This window comes from Taurulus bubalis (assembly GCF_910589615.1).
Source record: "Taurulus bubalis genome assembly, chromosome: 11".
Lineage (NCBI taxonomy): Eukaryota > Metazoa > Chordata > Actinopteri > Perciformes > Cottidae > Taurulus > Taurulus bubalis.
In genome coordinates this window covers 15470958-15487126 of record NC_136599.1, presented here as the reverse complement: position 1 = coordinate 15487126, position 16169 = coordinate 15470958, and the positions used below count along the sequence as shown (strand labels likewise).

At 42.0% G+C, this 16169-nt stretch overlaps 2 protein-coding genes across 2 annotated transcripts in view; both read left to right on the top strand.

Moving 5' to 3' along the window:
- Nucleotides 1-2211, top strand: part of LOC306743659 (ATP-dependent 6-phosphofructokinase, muscle type-like) — a 10958-nt gene extending 8747 nt beyond the window's left edge. Inside the window, exons 17-21 of the mRNA XM_079226194.1 lie at nucleotides 1-24; nucleotides 423-534; nucleotides 643-742; nucleotides 1407-1512; nucleotides 1831-2211. The exon at nucleotides 1-24 is cut by the window's left edge and continues 38 nt beyond it. Coding sequence (XP_079082320.1) covers nucleotides 1-24; nucleotides 423-534; nucleotides 643-742; nucleotides 1407-1512; nucleotides 1831-1972 — 484 coding nt within the window. The 3' untranslated portion in view covers nucleotides 1973-2211. The remainder of the gene's footprint in view (nucleotides 25-422; nucleotides 535-642; nucleotides 743-1406; nucleotides 1513-1830) is intronic.
- Nucleotides 2212-3778: 1567 nt separating this feature from the next.
- larp4aa (La ribonucleoprotein 4Aa) lies at nucleotides 3779-15118 on the top strand (the record flags this gene model as incomplete). The annotated part of the gene is made up of 17 exons (XM_079226670.1): nucleotides 3779-3895; nucleotides 6155-6272; nucleotides 6390-6548; nucleotides 8285-8372; nucleotides 8482-8618; nucleotides 8704-8807; nucleotides 8921-9031; nucleotides 9122-9175; nucleotides 9280-9489; nucleotides 9874-9977; nucleotides 10215-10256; nucleotides 12739-12951; nucleotides 13058-13112; nucleotides 13217-13375; nucleotides 13480-13619; nucleotides 13730-13970; nucleotides 14301-15118. 17 exons carry the CDS (start codon nucleotides 3779-3781, stop codon nucleotides 14700-14702), a joined length of 2454 nt encoding a protein of 817 aa, XP_079082796.1. The 3' UTR covers nucleotides 14703-15118.
- Nucleotides 15119-16169: the final 1051 nt, after the last annotated feature.

Sequence of the window (16169 nt, the reverse complement as noted above, 5' to 3'; positions counted from 1 at the left end):
AGTGAAGAGAGGTTTGATTCTCAGGTTGGTTTTTAGTCTGGTGTGAACCAAATGTGCAGCAGATGTGAATTGTGTTACTTGTATTCTGGGTGAATGCTTACTTCTGAGTAAACAGTATGGGCATTTAAAACACACACATTTTGGATCCAGTTTACTCACTTTAGACGTATTTAACAATTAATCTGCTTTATAACCTTTTAATCATTCAAAATGTGAGTTCTTTCACCTTCCCCTTTTGACCAAGTTATACACATAATTAAACCCCTCTGAGGTGTTTTATTTTCTAAAAGGATTTTAAAACATTCAATACCTTCAAGACACAACTCCTCATGAATTATGTCATATCCTGGAAACAGTCAGCTATTAGTCCATATCCTTCTAGATAACAGTACAATAATCTGTATCTTTTCATTCTACAATAGGAACGAGAACTCAAATGCCAACTACACCACTGACTTCATCTTCAACCTGTACTCCGAGGAGGGCAAAGGCGTCTTCGACTGCCGTAAGAATGTCCTCGGACACATGCAGCAGGTCTGTTTATGCGACAAAGCGTCCGATCCACTTGAAAGTGATTTTTGTCCTTGTTTTTGCGAAAATACAATGTGATCGATGATGCACCTGTCTGTCCTTTATTTACAGGGAGGCACTCCAACTCCATTTGACAGAAACTTTGGCACAAAGATGGGCGCCAAGACGGTTCTGTGGCTCACTGAGAAACTCAAGGAGTGTTACAGGCACGGTAAGTGGGCCTCCAAACGAATGGCTCTGTGACACGTATTGAGAATATATAACACCAACTGGCAGTGGGGAAATGTCCCTGAGTACATTCACTGCAAGTATAATGTTAACACACTTGTACCTACTTAAACTTTTCCATTCCATTATAGTTACTTTATATTCAAACGGAAGATGTTGTTGTTTTACTCCACTGCATTTATGTGACTTTGCAGATGAAGATTCTTTACACAGAACACATAATCAGCCTATAACATATGATGCGTACAGTTTATGAAGTAGTCAACATTTTACAGTAAAATGCCACATACACATTAATGCATCAATACTTGAAATCCAATGATGTAATATGTAATCGGAAAACCCTCACAGGGACAATAATGAGCCCTTTTACTTTTATTTTATATAGCTCTTGTTTAATCAGGTAAGAGTCATTGACATTGGGATCTGATTTTCAATAAAAACCTGAGTAAATGTAAAGATTAATACAATATACAATAACATACATCAGAATATAGCAACATGATAACATAAAATCAGTAATTTTGCTTGTAGTGGAGTATTTTCTACAATATGCTATTGCTTCTTTTACTTAAGTAAAGGATCTGAATACCTTCTCCACCATCAACAGGAGTTAAATGAACTGTTTCCCTTCCTGTGTCCTTTAGGTCGCATCTTTGCAAACACGCCAGACTCTGCGTGTGTGCTGGGCATGAGGAAGAGGTCGCTCCACTTCCAGCCTCTTTCTGAACTGAAGGAAGAGACAGATCTTGAGTAAGATCCATGTTTTCCATATAACTTACTGTCAAAGTCAGTTTTATTGTCAATTTTGTGCAATGTGCAAACATGCAGAAGATCGAAAGTATGTTTCTCTTCTGTCCAACATATAGAGAATTGTGCAATAGTATTAATAATAAAGTGCAAAAACTGTTTAAAAGTTAAAAAAAAAAACATATAACATATAGACAACATAAATTAGGAACTATTAAGACTATGACATATAGACAACATAAATTAGGAACTATTAAGACTGTACTGCTAATAACATGTTTAATGGTTATTATATGATGAGGAATCCTTTGTCTGCTGCAGGCACCGCATCCCAAAGACACAGTGGTGGCTGAAGATTAGGCCCATCATGAAGATCCTGGCCAAGTACGACATCAAACTGGACACATCCGAACACACCGACATGGAGCATGTGACCCAGAAGAGGAGTCATCTCGGGAAATAGACTCAGTCTGCGCCCAAGAACAGAACGAGGCAATTTCTATGTTCCATTACACAGTATTTTTCTTGTCCCACTACAGTCCCAATGCCTTGGTTAAAAAGCTGCTGTATTATTGTTTCTCATCATTGAAGTCCAGTTAAAAGATTGAATCTGCAGTAATGTTCTTTAGATCTTCCAAAACCTCCAATGACTCAAATATCAGATATCAAGCAACCAATTAAAGATATATTTACAAAAATGTATTTGTGTGTCCTTTTTGTTGAATGGATCCGAGTGTGTATTGTTTTAAGAAATAGAGTAAAAACAAATGTATTAATTTGTAAACAGCATCCTTGCACATATATAGTAAGAATTCAGACTAAATAAAGGTGTTTAACATGCTGTGGTGTTTTAAGACACATATGTGAGTGACAAACAACCAGACAAAATACAGAAAAACTAATGTTTTTTTCTGCAAAAGCTGAACATGATGGCTGTGGTTAAACCTGAATATCCCAGTCACTCAATCATAATATTCACCATTTACAAACAAGTTTTCTTTATTATGAACGAAGTACAAGCAGTGGAGCCCTTTAATCTACTACATCAATAATCCATTAAGATATATTACATTATCATTGTTATACTGTGTGACCTACATCTTCTTGAATTAATTTAGGTGTTTTCAGTGGCTCATCACCTGATGCTGATTACATCACAGCTCGCCTTTCTCTGTTGATGCTACAGAGAGACCATTAATTAAACCTTATGTTAATCACTGAGCATCCTTTATGATCATTACCATGATAACAGTAACTCAAACTTAAGAAACCTGATGGCATATACATGGAAATACAGACGCATTATAGTGAGACATGTATGTATGCATTGCGTTAATACATTACACAACATAATACAAGACCAGGAGTATCTATATGATCAAAATTACTTGGAAGGATGTTCAGGCATGCAAGGGGGGAAGTATATGTTTCAAGTTCTATCCTTTAATCATTTTGTTTTTGACGAATGTGGTTTGAAATTAAATAAGTTTTCTTTTGTTGTTTGAATTTCGTTTTTTAGAATTAAACTTTAGAATAAAAGTAGATGGAATTGACCATTTATCATTTTAAACACAACAACAAAAAGCTAAATCTATCTATCTAACTGTAAATCTATCTTCGTATATGTACTCCTAAATGAAGTACTCATCAGGACATATATATTATTATAAGGGCTTTGTTACACCAAAATACGGAGGACAAAAACTTTTCTTAAATAAAATTTAAAAAACAAATAAAACTACAGTGAGGATCCGGAAAAGGAAAAGGAACCGTCTTCTGCAGAGGTCACCGAGAACTCGCGGTGGCCGCCGGGACGTCGGCGGACTGTGTGCCTGAGCTGAGGAAGGGTGCGTGTCCCCAGTGTCCGCTCCGGTCGCCCGGTCAGGAATGCGCCTCACAAAGCCGCTGTGTGGTGAAATATTGGATCAAACGCCAGCGGGGACGGTGGTCTAAGAAGAGTCATGGTTTGGCGTCGCTTATTCTGTAACTATCTCAGCGTGCTCGTTTGATTCATTGAGCTGCTAGCTGTTAGCCGTTAGCTCGCGTCGTCCACAGCACGCTAGGTCGCTAGCTTTAGCTCGTAGCACACCTGCTAGCCGGCTAACTAGCTAGTAAGCTAGTTTTTAGAGAGCCGCTGCATCCAGTCGACCAGAAGAGGACCGGACCCGCTGCTGAACCACGGGCCGTATCTCGGAAAGAGGAGGAGGTTGTGGTGGCAGGAGGGGGCCGGGAGAAAGAGACTCAGGAGGAAGTGAGTCAGGAGCGGCTGATGAGTTCGGATCAGATCGGAGAGCCGCCGCAGCTGCAGGAGGAGGCTGATCCCGGACCGGAGACTGGTGGGAAGGACGAGGCTCCGCTGGGGAGCGAGGGAGGGTCGGGCGGCATGGTGAGTGAGAGGCCTTCTGTAGCATGAAAGCTAACGAAGAGACTAACGACTGCTCTGTGGGGACCTGGGAGCCCAGTACGCCCCCCTCTGTGCAGCCAACACATCCATTCAGCAACGTTCAACATTAACGATCAAGCTAAATTAATCTTGGGCACAACACACACGGTTACGTTAATTACCGTGATTAACTTGAAGCGGTTACGTTATTACCGTGACTAACTTGAAGTTTGTATGTTAATTAACGTGAGTAACTTAAAGCTTGTACGTTAATTAACGTGAGTAACTTGAAGCGGGTACGGTAATAACGTGACTTACTTGAAGTCGGTACGTTAATTACCGTTACTAACTTGAAGCTGGTACGTTAATAACGCGATCAGCTCATTTCACACAATCATCGTTGCCCTGCTCTCTACTGCGGATAGTAAGCTAACGCTAGCTTAGCCTCTGTAACGAGCTCATTAAGTAGTTTGCTGAGTAATCATAAGCCTCCAAGTTACGTTAATGACACAGGATGGCGGTGGTAGTATCGGGAGCGGAGCCATCGATCGAGTTGTTTTTTGGAACATATGTGATTGATGCTTCGATTATTGAACGGAAGGGTAAACGTGAATTCACTCATGTTACCTGTTAGCTAATCGCGCTTCTAGCTAGCTGAGCTAGCGCGCTGACATGCATTGCAAATACCTGGCCTGTACTGCGCAGCTCGGTCAGCTGACAGTACTTGGCTTTCCACGGCCTGTAACACATAAGCATTGTAACCATGTATCAAGTTGCACGGCTCATAAATGTTCTTTTAAATGACACGGGGGCCTAAACCGTGTGAGGCGTCCATTCTCGTCTCAATTGGAGAGAAGCGTCTTGACGTATATTGGAACTGGCAGCTGTACTTGTAAGACCGAGTGCTTTTTCTAAAAAGGGGGTGGATCTGTTTGCAAGTGACAATGTTAAAAGAAGAAGCTGGTAAATCTGACTACCACTGGTGTCAAAGTTAGTGTACATCTGTCATCGACCCCTTTATTGGAGTCACAGTTCACATCATTATCTGTATGCCTTAATATGTACAGGATGGGATCTATTCTTGGCCACAGCTTTTTGCAGGGTCAGGATTTCTCCTGCCAGTTTAGAGCCCCTTTTGATATGGAGAGTCAGCTCTAATCCTTAATGTGTTTTTGTTTTTTTTTAAGTTTGTGAAAGTAACACAATATAGTCTTAACATTATGTTGATTAATCATGACCACATACTTTGCAGTTACTTAAAGCTTTTGTAATCATTTTTTACTCTGAGGTAATAGCCTCTTTTTAGTATACAGAGGATCATGGGGCCCTCTGTGGCATATTTCATTGGACTACTTGGATTTCCAATTAGTTGCCAAAGCGGCCCAATGGTATGCAGGTGTTACCGCCATCCTAAAATTGCACCAGGTGATTTCTGTTAGTGACACTGGACCCCCAATATAAGGTTAAAGTAATTAGTGAACTCGACTACAGGTGCAGTGATTGATGGCTGTCGCCTCAGTCCGCAGTACATCGCTGGAGGTCAGTTTGATTCTAGGTTGATTCTGTAAGTTTCCTTGATTGTTGCTGTTGCCTGGTTTTTGATCTTTTTTTGACAGGGGATCTACCTTTGCACACTCGGGTATAGATGTAATGTTTATCTAAACAACTAAAGCTACACTTTAATTTAAGTTTCTTGCAAACACGTTCTAGTCTATTGATTTAATGTATTTTCTGGGGTGTTTTAAGTGCTTTGTTTGCCTGTTGAAACATAATGATGGCAAAAGGCAACTTGTTTTATTGTTTTGTTTATAAGTCCCTTTCCATGATTACATCAAGTCATCATGACCATACCAGATTTCCACCTTGATGGTCATAGTTTTCTAAGGATATTTTAACTTACTCTTAACAGAGATTTAGGTTTATTTAATGCATTGAAGATGTTCAGTGCTAAATATCCAATTTCTAAAAAGTAACTGTTTGTATTGATAACAAAATAAGTGTCACCGATAAGAGAGCAAATCTTTGGTGATCAGTGAGAATATGGAAAAACATGATGTTATTGTAGTCTTGGACACATTTGAATCTGTTTAAATATAAATAAACGGTAACATTTACATAATTGCCAGCTTTGCATGCACACTACAGTCTATGTTGTTTTTGTGGCTGTAATATTTGCTCAAGCTAAGTAAGAAAAGCACTTTATTCTGTTTTTAAATTTGATTTGTATGGACTTGCCTGATCCTGCTATTTCTGCTTTTAAAGGTCACCTCTAAGGGCGCCGGTTTGAACCCAAATGCCAAGGTGTGGCAGGAGATGCCTGTGGCCCCCAGCGAAGCTGTTACCAACAGCCCTCATTGGCCCCCCTCAGACATCAGTGAGGGTGAGATACACGTTCATCAGCCTAATAAAATATCAGAACTGGGAGATGTGTAGACGGAGTGAAGCAGCCCTGAAAAAGTGTTTGTTCTTAATGAAAACGCTTTTACCTTGTTCACAGGTTATTCTGAGCCTTCTTCTGCTGGGTGTAAGCAGTTCACTGTGGGATTCACAGCCCTGGATGACAGCAGCTCCACAGCAACAGCTGAGATAGCAGTAAATGGAATGGACCCTCCTGAGTTGGGCTTTTCCCCTGCTGAGTCCACCACAGGGACCTCAGGTCAGTCACATCACTTGTAGTCGTCGCCACACTCAAACGATGACTGCAACTCAGGATTATTCCTTTTCATTAAATATATTCTCTCTTTCCACATTGGCCTCAGTCAGTCTGGAGGTTTTCATACCAATTGATCACCTCAGCAGGTGATTTCAGTGCTAACCAGTAGGTATAGTCTTTGGTTAAGATGAATGGAAACCTGCAGACGGCTGACTCCTCATTAACTTAATTGCCCCCAAAGGTACATTTTTCTCATAGCCGGGTGAAACTTGGAGGACAGACTGCTTCACCACATCTAACCAATGCAGTTATTTGTGTTTCATTCACCAATTTAACCTGTAAATCTTGTGTTTGACTCTGGGGATGTTTAACATACGTTTAACATACATTCAACCCTTGGTTTGACCTGTTCAAACTAGTTGTCACCTTTGCATTAGACAATTTGCCTAAAATGATTAGGGATACTTCAGCAATTTTAATTCCTAGGAAAAGGCAATCTCCATAAACACTGGATCCTGCACTACCCACAATGCAACAACACCATCTTTTATCAGACATTCCTTGTATGAAAGTGTCTGAGTTTGGAGTCTCATCTAGAGCCATAAAAAAACACTTCATACCTAGTTTAACAGGCTCAGCAGTGCTCCTTATTAAATAGTACTCGCATATCTTGCCTATTACTACTTATTAAATGAAGTAGCTCAACTTGTCTCTTGAGATCGCGTGAAACAGAATTTGTTTGCGGTGGCTTGATGTAGTAGGGCTGTGAGGTGTACCGATTTCAAATTTCCATACGTATAATAATTTTCACACACCGTCATACCGGTGGTGCATAGCCGTAACGATGGGTTGTCGCTCTTCGGCAAGCAACAAAATGTAATGTTCGCAGCTGAGGGCACAGCTGAGCTACGGAGTTTCATGATAAGTGGGGGCCCACTTATCATGAAACTCCGTCGCACAGGAGAGAGAGTCTCCTGTGCGACGAAGTTTCACAGGACGAGCTGTACCCGGCATGCAGTTCGACAGTGTACTTTTATAAATGTACAACCATGACTAACGTTCTAGACCTGCTCAGACCGCAGCGCCCTCAGCTGTGAGCTGTGAATATTACATTTAGCTGCCTGCCGAAGAGCAACAACAGTCGTTACGGCTATGCATACCTACATTCGGGCGCCTGTAGCTCAGGGGGATGAGTGGTCGTCCGTAACCACAAGGTACCTGGTTCGATCCCCATAGTTCACATGTCGAAATGTCCCTGAACCCCTAGCTTCCCGGGCGCCTTACAGGGCAGCCCACTGCTCCCTAACCAAGGATGGGTCAAATGCAGAGAAGAATTTCCCCAAGGGGATTAATAAAGAATACATTATTATTATTATTCCCCTGGGTCCTAAGTCCCTCCATGTTTAGCTTCCTAACACACTCTACCAACCAATGTACAAACAGCTGCTGGCCAGTTGCGAGCGGTGAACAACTACGGCGGCGGTCGTTTTCAGCGTCAATGCATGTGTTTACTCAGAAAAGAAATCTGTGAAACCGCCAGAATCGTACAAAATACCGCCATATGACTTTTTCGCCATACCACCCAGCCCTAGCTTGATGTTACTGCCATTGTTACATATGTTTGAAGTGCTGACTTGGCATCGACTCCAGATACGACAACCCTGTCAATTATAAAACGTATACTACTTTAAAAACAGTTGTGTTGTATTACAGCTGACCTTTTTGTTTTTGGTTCTCAGTGGATTCAAAAACTGAGGAGCGATCTAAGATCTCCTCTGAGAATCTACGGGAGTCTCTGAAGAAGGAGTTGGAGTTTTATTTCTCCCGGTAAGAGACGAGCACTCAAACTACGTTTTTTAAATTCTTTTTATATTGGAAATAACAACTCAAGTCAAGAGAATGATAATCTACATGGATCTGTTGCTTTGTGTTTCAGAGAAAACCTCTCAAAGGATTTGTACTTGATGTCCCAGATGGACAGTGACCAGTTTGTCCCTATTTGGACCATTGCCAGCATGGAGGGCATCAAGGTCCTCACCACTGACATAGACCTTATCTTGGATGTGTTGAGATGTAAGCGGAGATGTTAAGATGGTGTATGCTCAAACGATCTGCATATATGTGATGTCTAGATTTAAATACCTTACATTTCCCTCAGCCTCTCCTATGGTACAAGTGGATGAGAAAGGGGAGAAAGTGCGTCCTAATCACAAGCGGTGCATTATCATCCTGAGGGAGGTCCCTGAAACCACACCTGTTGAGGTAAAGCCAACTAGTGAATACACAGACAGCCCCGTCTTTGAAGGCATCTATTTTTAGTGAGGATGTAGATGTTTACCTGATGTGTGAGACCATTCTTTGTATGTAATTCGCAGGAAGTAGAGTCACTGTTCAAAAATGACAACTGTCCAAAGGTGATAAGTGTTGAGTTTGCACACAACAACAACTGGTACATCACATTCCAATCAGACACTGATGCTCAACAGGTAATGCAACTCAAATTGCTCTTTTTTAATGTCTGGAGTATTCAGGTGTCGTGCTGAATTGTCTCACGATTCTCCTTTATGCTCCCCTAGGCATACAAGTATTTAAGAGAGGAAGTGAAAACATTTCAGGGAAAACCCATCATGGTGAGTTAAATTAAAATGCTGTCATTTTGGAAAGACCCTTTTTTTATGAAGTTGTTTTTAGTCATTTCACTCATTGCTCTTTTCCTGGTTTTCCATGCTAACAGGCCAGGATAAAGGCCATCAACACATTCTTTGCAAAGAATGGCTACCGTAGCATGGACAGCAGTGCGTACGCTCCGCAGTCCCAGAGCCAGACCCAGTACAGCTCTCCGCTCTACATGCAGCACGTCTACCCCCAGCAGCAGTACCCAGTCTACGGCATCGTACCACCCACCTGGACGCCTTCGCCCACACCGTATTTTGAAACTCCTCTGGTGAGACATACCTAATACTCTGGAATCCACCCTTCATACACCTCAGTTGAAAACATTCAATCCCCATGTTCACTTTGTTGTTGTATCATTAGCACGCATCGTTTAAAATGTGACACAAAAAATAGACCTTGAAAGCCACAATTTGTGCACCGGCAGTGATTGATTGCCATCTTTGTAACATCTGAAGAGAAATGCAATGAGGGAATTCAAATAAGACTTTCCCCTCTTGCAATTTGAATTGTCGTAGTAGAATAATAACAAAGAGTTATTCAGTTTTAAACGGTAACACTTACAAATGTATTTTCAGCTTCTTGTGGCAGCATCTGAATAAATAACTTGACAAATTGTACGCATTATAAAGTGTTGTTTTCCCCCCTTGTGCAGGCTCCGTTTCCCAACAGTAGCTTCGTGAATGGATTTGGCTCTGCCGGACACTACAAAACTGGCTCCAGTTCTCTAAATATCACCCGCCCGTTCAACAGAAACCGGTATGGACTTCTTTTTCCTAATGCTATTTGCGATTTTTCTTTTTTAGTTTTGGCTTAAATCCAAGTCTGTTTTTACCATAAATATAATCTAACTGGAGTAGTTTACCACTTGTGTCGTTATCTGTTGCACAGTGTTAAACCGTGAGCATCAGATCACCTGCAGTTACATTTTGTCTAAAGATAGCGTGTCGTCAACAGGGAATTGTTCTTCACTCCGTCTTCTTACTGTTCCCACAGTGTCCCCCTCTATTCAAGAAAGAATGTAATAAATGCCTTCAGGTACCACTGTTATACTGTACAATAAGCTTCATTGCTACGCTCATCTCTTGCCATACTGCAACAGCCAAATGACTAAATCCATAATGGGACCCATGTTTTCTTCCAGTCAGGTTTTTATGGCCGTGATCCTTTTCATCAGTGTGTAAATGTTGCCAGCTAACAGACATCCTGGAATTCTCATGTCATTTGATAACTGAAGGCTTGCCTACTAAATGGCAGCGCCTATCTGATTCTGAAACTAGCCTTTTCCGGTTGTGGCCACCATGACTCCAAAGCATCCTCTTTGCAATGCATGTAATGGTTTCCCTCCATCACAACAGTTATTTTAATTTTTTCTCTCAAAGTTTTACTGCTGCTTTCTCCATCAGTGGTTGTATTACCACATGCCATCTTTTGTAACGCAAAGAAATTACAGGCAGGATTTGAGTCTAGGTTGAGCTTTAATGGTGCACACTTTAACTATCTCTCAAATTTTATGTGCTGAAAAAGCAGCTTCACAAAGAAAAATCTCACTGGACTCTTAAGTCAGACCTGATGATGAGATCAATATGCGCATAGAGGGAAACCAGAGAGTGGAGTAACTGGCTTTGGTTCACTCTTTCTCCGCTTGATCTTTTCTTTCTATCTTTTCTTGGTCTCTCTGCCCTTCCCCTCCAAAGTCGGGAGCTTCACTCCTGTCCCGATGAGCGTTCAGATTATGAGATCTGAAGGTCAAAGACTCATGAGAAGTACAATCCATGTGAATCATGCTGCTAGCTCTTCAAACAATATCTGTCTCAACGCATTATTTGTGCTGCATTAAGATATTAGTTGCCTGTCTCGGTGAGTTACATGGGTGTTGCCAGCTCCTCTCAATAGGTTTATGATTTGTTGCAGATTTCCACACGTTCAGTATGTTGCCATCAAAGTCCGCAGCTTCAACCCCCACCTTGCATGCCTACACAACCACCCTGAAGACGCAGCATGCAGTCTTATTCCTCCAGCACACTGTGACCACCAGTGTTTCCGTTGAACTTATTTACATATTTCTGCGTCCATTATCTGAAAATTGTTGATGGACCCAAAACACATAGCACTTTTTTAATAGAGCCGTATTGCTGTCTTTTCCCATTCCCAACTCATAACCGCTGTGATTTAGTTTTCTATATGATAGCATCAATGTCCAAACACAAGCTCCAATTATAGGGCCATACAGTGGGTTATAGCCCATTAAATTAGATCTGCTGGTAATAGGAGTCTCGGTAAACGGTAATAGCTGCTCAACATTTTTCATGGTGTTAAGATATTAATAACGTTCATAGGGCTGCAACTAACGATTATTTTAATAATCGATTAATCGGTTGATTATTTTTTTGATGAATCGGATAAAAAAATGTTTTTCAAAAAAGCGTTCATTTCCAACCCTTTATTCAAAAACAGAAGTGACAGTGCAAAACATCTTCAGAAAGTGCACCAACAAGTTGCTCCTTGAACATCCCTGAGCTGTTAATTAAAACAATAAAATGGACTAACACTAAAAACATACACATGTATGCTTTATATCTGCCAAATGTGAGCCCTTTTGACTGTAATTGATCCCTCCAGAGGCTGCATTTAGCGTACCCTGCTTTATCAATATGTATGAAATACTGGGACAGTGGGAAGCTGTACTGCTACATATAGAGCGTCCTCTTCCTTAAACTTGTTCATTCTGGGTCTCTTATGACCACGACGTCACGTTGTTGGCTAAGCCCAATGACGTGATTTGCTTCATTCTACTTTGAGTAAAAAAAAAAAAAAAAAACTGCAGCCAGATCTGCCGGTGTGCCGGTTTAACGTTAACGAGTGACAGCGTGAACTGAACCAGACCGGGGGGGGGGGGGGGGGGGGGGGGCATGTTTCATCACGTTACGGTTTTTTACAAGCAAGACTGAACTGTAACGGAACATAACGTAACTTTAACGACAATACACAACCCAAACACGTTAGCTAACGCGATAGCAAGCTGACTAGCTTCCCTTAAAAACAAGTTTGAGGAACATGAAGACGCTGATTGGCCAAGACTCGACTTGTCAAAGATCTTCTATTTTTGAGAACATTACAACCTCAGCTTTTCTCGCGTCTCACTCCAATCTCAAAAACGCTGGCCGGCCAGTTGCTCTGCTCCACTCTTTTTTTCTTCTCCGCGACTTATTGCCCGGCGTAATAATCGCGCGACACAACGAATTCATTATGAAATTCGTTGCCAACACTTTTGAGAATCGATTTTATCGATTCGTTGTTGCAGCCCTAAACGCTCAAACATATTTAAGTATTCCTGAACAACATTGGTAAATTTAGTCTGAGGACAAGGTCATGATGTCCTTTCACCTACTGTTTTACGCTCTTTTTTTCTAAGTTTTCAACTCTGGTTGCAAACTGGAAAGGAAACACTGGTTACCAGTATGCCTACAGATTATTTTAACTTTATGTTGACCGAGATCACCTTTCCCCTCTGCGACAGAAACCATGTGAAGCCCCAGGTGAGGACAGGTGAGGTGACCTCAGCGTCTATAAATCCTGTCCCCTTGGAGAGTTTGACAGGACTACGCAGTCCGCAGCCCCCCGCTACGGTCACCACCATCCCAGTACAGGCAACCTCTGACCTGAGCTCACCATTCTCACATCTCTCCTCTGCGGATCCCAGTGATGACAGCGGCATGGCTGGGCGTGGAAGGTAAAAACAGTTTACCTGAATGTAATGGCTGCTGTTGCTTGGCTGTGAATTGATCAGTGACACTTGACTTGAGTCTCTGTTGAAAGGTCATTTATTTGCATTTCAGACGGAGCACAACATACAGAGGAACACGGAGAAGGCGAGAGGACGACCGGATTGCTGTAAATACCAGTTTTCATGTTTTAAAACTCGTATGTTGTCTTTAAAGCATGAACCATCTTGTGATTTTTCTATTTGTTGGCTCCATATCAATTTCCTTTCTCAGAGGCCCGTTCCGTTAGCAGATGTCAAGGTTTCTCCACCCAAGTTTGACTTGGCGGCTACCAATTTCCCACCTCTTCCTGGCTGCGTGGTCAGTACACAGGGAGAGCCAGTCCTGGAAAACCGAATGTCCGATGTTGTACGCGGTTTGTATCGAGACAAGGTAAAACAAAATTAAGATTGAAACAGTTTTTACATATTTTGGATAAACTGCACTGAGGGGGAACTTAATAGGTTTGATGTGCGTGCCGTCTTGCTTTTTTCTAGACGGAACAAGCCAATAAAGAAGCCACTGTGAGTCCAGTTGCAGGACAACCACCAGTTGCAGAGGAGGCTGTGGCTGTATCAAGTCTTTCCCCGGCAGCAGCGAAACCTGCTACACAACCAGTTGGACCTTCAGCTCCTATGTACGACTGTCTCAACAATTACAATTTAATCAGGCTATTTCGTTCTTGAACTCCAGCACTTATTAAACCTGAAATGTTAACTTGAATATCTGAAACTCTTGTTCCAACAGTATCACTCGTCAGGAGAGGAGAGTTGAACGGGTAGAGCCTCCTGCTCCAAAAGTGGCTCCACGCACACCTGTTCAGACTACCGTGAACCCATCCCCCACCACACAACCTGTGCCTAGCTCCAGGCCTCAGCCCGCTGCTGCTGCCACTGCTGCTGCTGCTACTGCTGCCACCACCGCCTCCCCGCCAGTGACTCCCAATACGCCAGTTCCTGCAACAGCCACTATTCCCACCACTGTACAGGTGAGAATTTGGTTCTTTGTAATTACGACCTGCACTTGAGCATAGTTGTCTTCCTGATGATGATATCTTTTGCGCATAGAGGGAAGTGAGGTAGTAAACTGACTGGCTTTGGTTCTTTCCCCTTCTCTCTACCTGTCACTCTTCTTCAGTGTCTCTCTTTTATCTCTCTCTGCCCTTTCTCACCAAATGTCCAGGACGTTAACTCCTACCCCAATGAGCGTTAAGATTATGAGATCTGAGGGTTTGACAAGAGAAATTTCAATATCAATGTATAAATGTAACTGTGTTATATCCTTTTTTATATTGTGCCTTCTTCCTGCCTTGGTTCAGGAGCCACGTAAGCTCAGCTATGCCGAGGTGTGCCAACGCCCACCTAAGGACCCTCCTCCTCCTTCTCCTGCGGCCCCTGCCCAAGCTTCCACGGGCACCGCATCAGGCCAGCCGTTACGTGAGTTGCGCGGGAACAAGGCTGAGGAGCCAGGCTCCAGCAGTGGTTCTGGAGACAAGCAAGAGAAAGGCCACGACAGGGAGGGGGGATGGGAATGCAAGGAGAGCCGACCAACACGTGAACGTGACTCTCAAGGCTACTACCGCAACAACGGCCCGAGAGGCACCGGGGGCCTCAAGTTCCGGGACCAGAGGCGCCCGCCCCCGGCCCGGCGCAGCTCCCCGCAGGGAGGCTACAGGCACACTGGCAAAGAGCAGAATATCCCACCAGTATCGCCAAAGTAAAAACTTGATATGAATGGAAAAAAAGATTATGAATATATACATGGATATATATATATATAATTATATAAAAATGAATAACATAAAAGCAACAACATTATGGTAGCTGCCTTTTCCCCCTGGGACTTGTCCAAAGAAAAGCTTTTAAAAATGACAATGAGACCGGGACATCCTGGACAAATGGGCAAATTGACACCTGAAGAACTTTGATGAGCGATTTGAAAAGGAAACAAAAATCTTGTTTTGGCCTCCAGCATTATGCTTAAAAGTGCGATTTATCTGGAGGCAGTCTCATTTTTGCTCTGCTAGGGAGAGGTGGGATGCTGGACCGTGTAATCGGTCCTCTACCTTTTTTTATTTTAAAGAATAGATGTCTGCAAGAACAATATGCACTAAGAAGAAAATAACATGCATATATGTCATGTACATATACAAAGATATCACTAACCCGCAATGAGACATCATTTTTTTCCTTTTTTTTTTTTTTTCTTGTGTGCTTAGGTTTGCAAGTATGACTGAAGGGTTGACTGATGTCTGTGTATGCATTGATTGTTTAGCAACTTGATTGAAGTGCTACAGTGTGCTGTTGCATTGATGTAATGAAATGGATGATTTTTGATTTCTACAGCAGAGACTCTGAATCATTGTCCTGAAACCGGACAGTGTGGTCCTCTAATGTTTATTAATGAAATGTGTTCTATGGTGGTATTCGATCCTGGTTCATAATTGGCTTAAATTGTATCAATCGAATATCAGAAACAGTTTATGTACGACGCAGTCAGACGTGTGGTTTTTGTTTGAACCTGAAATCCACTTTGGGTTGCCCACTGGCCTGTTAGCCGCGGTGACCCTGCTAGCCTGGTCCAAAGTTTTTCATGTTAAGTTTTATCTCCATTTATCTGAACCGGTTCGTCTCTAACCACTCTGGATTCAGAACATTGTCATGTTTATCAGTCAGGTTCTCTGTTTACATGTTTGATTTGGTTGTAGAGTGATGTTTTCCAAGAGGGGAGAGGGGAAGAAAAAGAATGGGTTAATAACATTTGACTGTTAAGTGCACCTGGTAGTTTAGGTGAGGTTTGGCTTTTCTACATCATCACAGGATATCCAGGTTAAGCTTATATCTGTGAATTGTTAACAATGGCATAGTGTCAAAAATAGACTGAGAATTTCTTTAGCGGAGGATGATAGCTACATGATAATTGGCAGCCAAGTCGTTGGTATAAAGAAAATTGGAACATTTTCACGTGCTATGTGCCAGCTGCCTCCGATCATAGTGTGCTAGACTAAAGTTTTGATTATTATTGACCAGGTCTGCTAAATATTGTAGTCTTGGGGAAACTTTTGGCCCAGTGAAACTGGATTTTGAAGAAGCTGTAGAGGTGTAGTTGCCTATGCTATATTGTGATATCCCTTCACTAGAAAATGTGTGTGGGAGAATGTAATTGTTCTAGTACTGAATTTACAGAC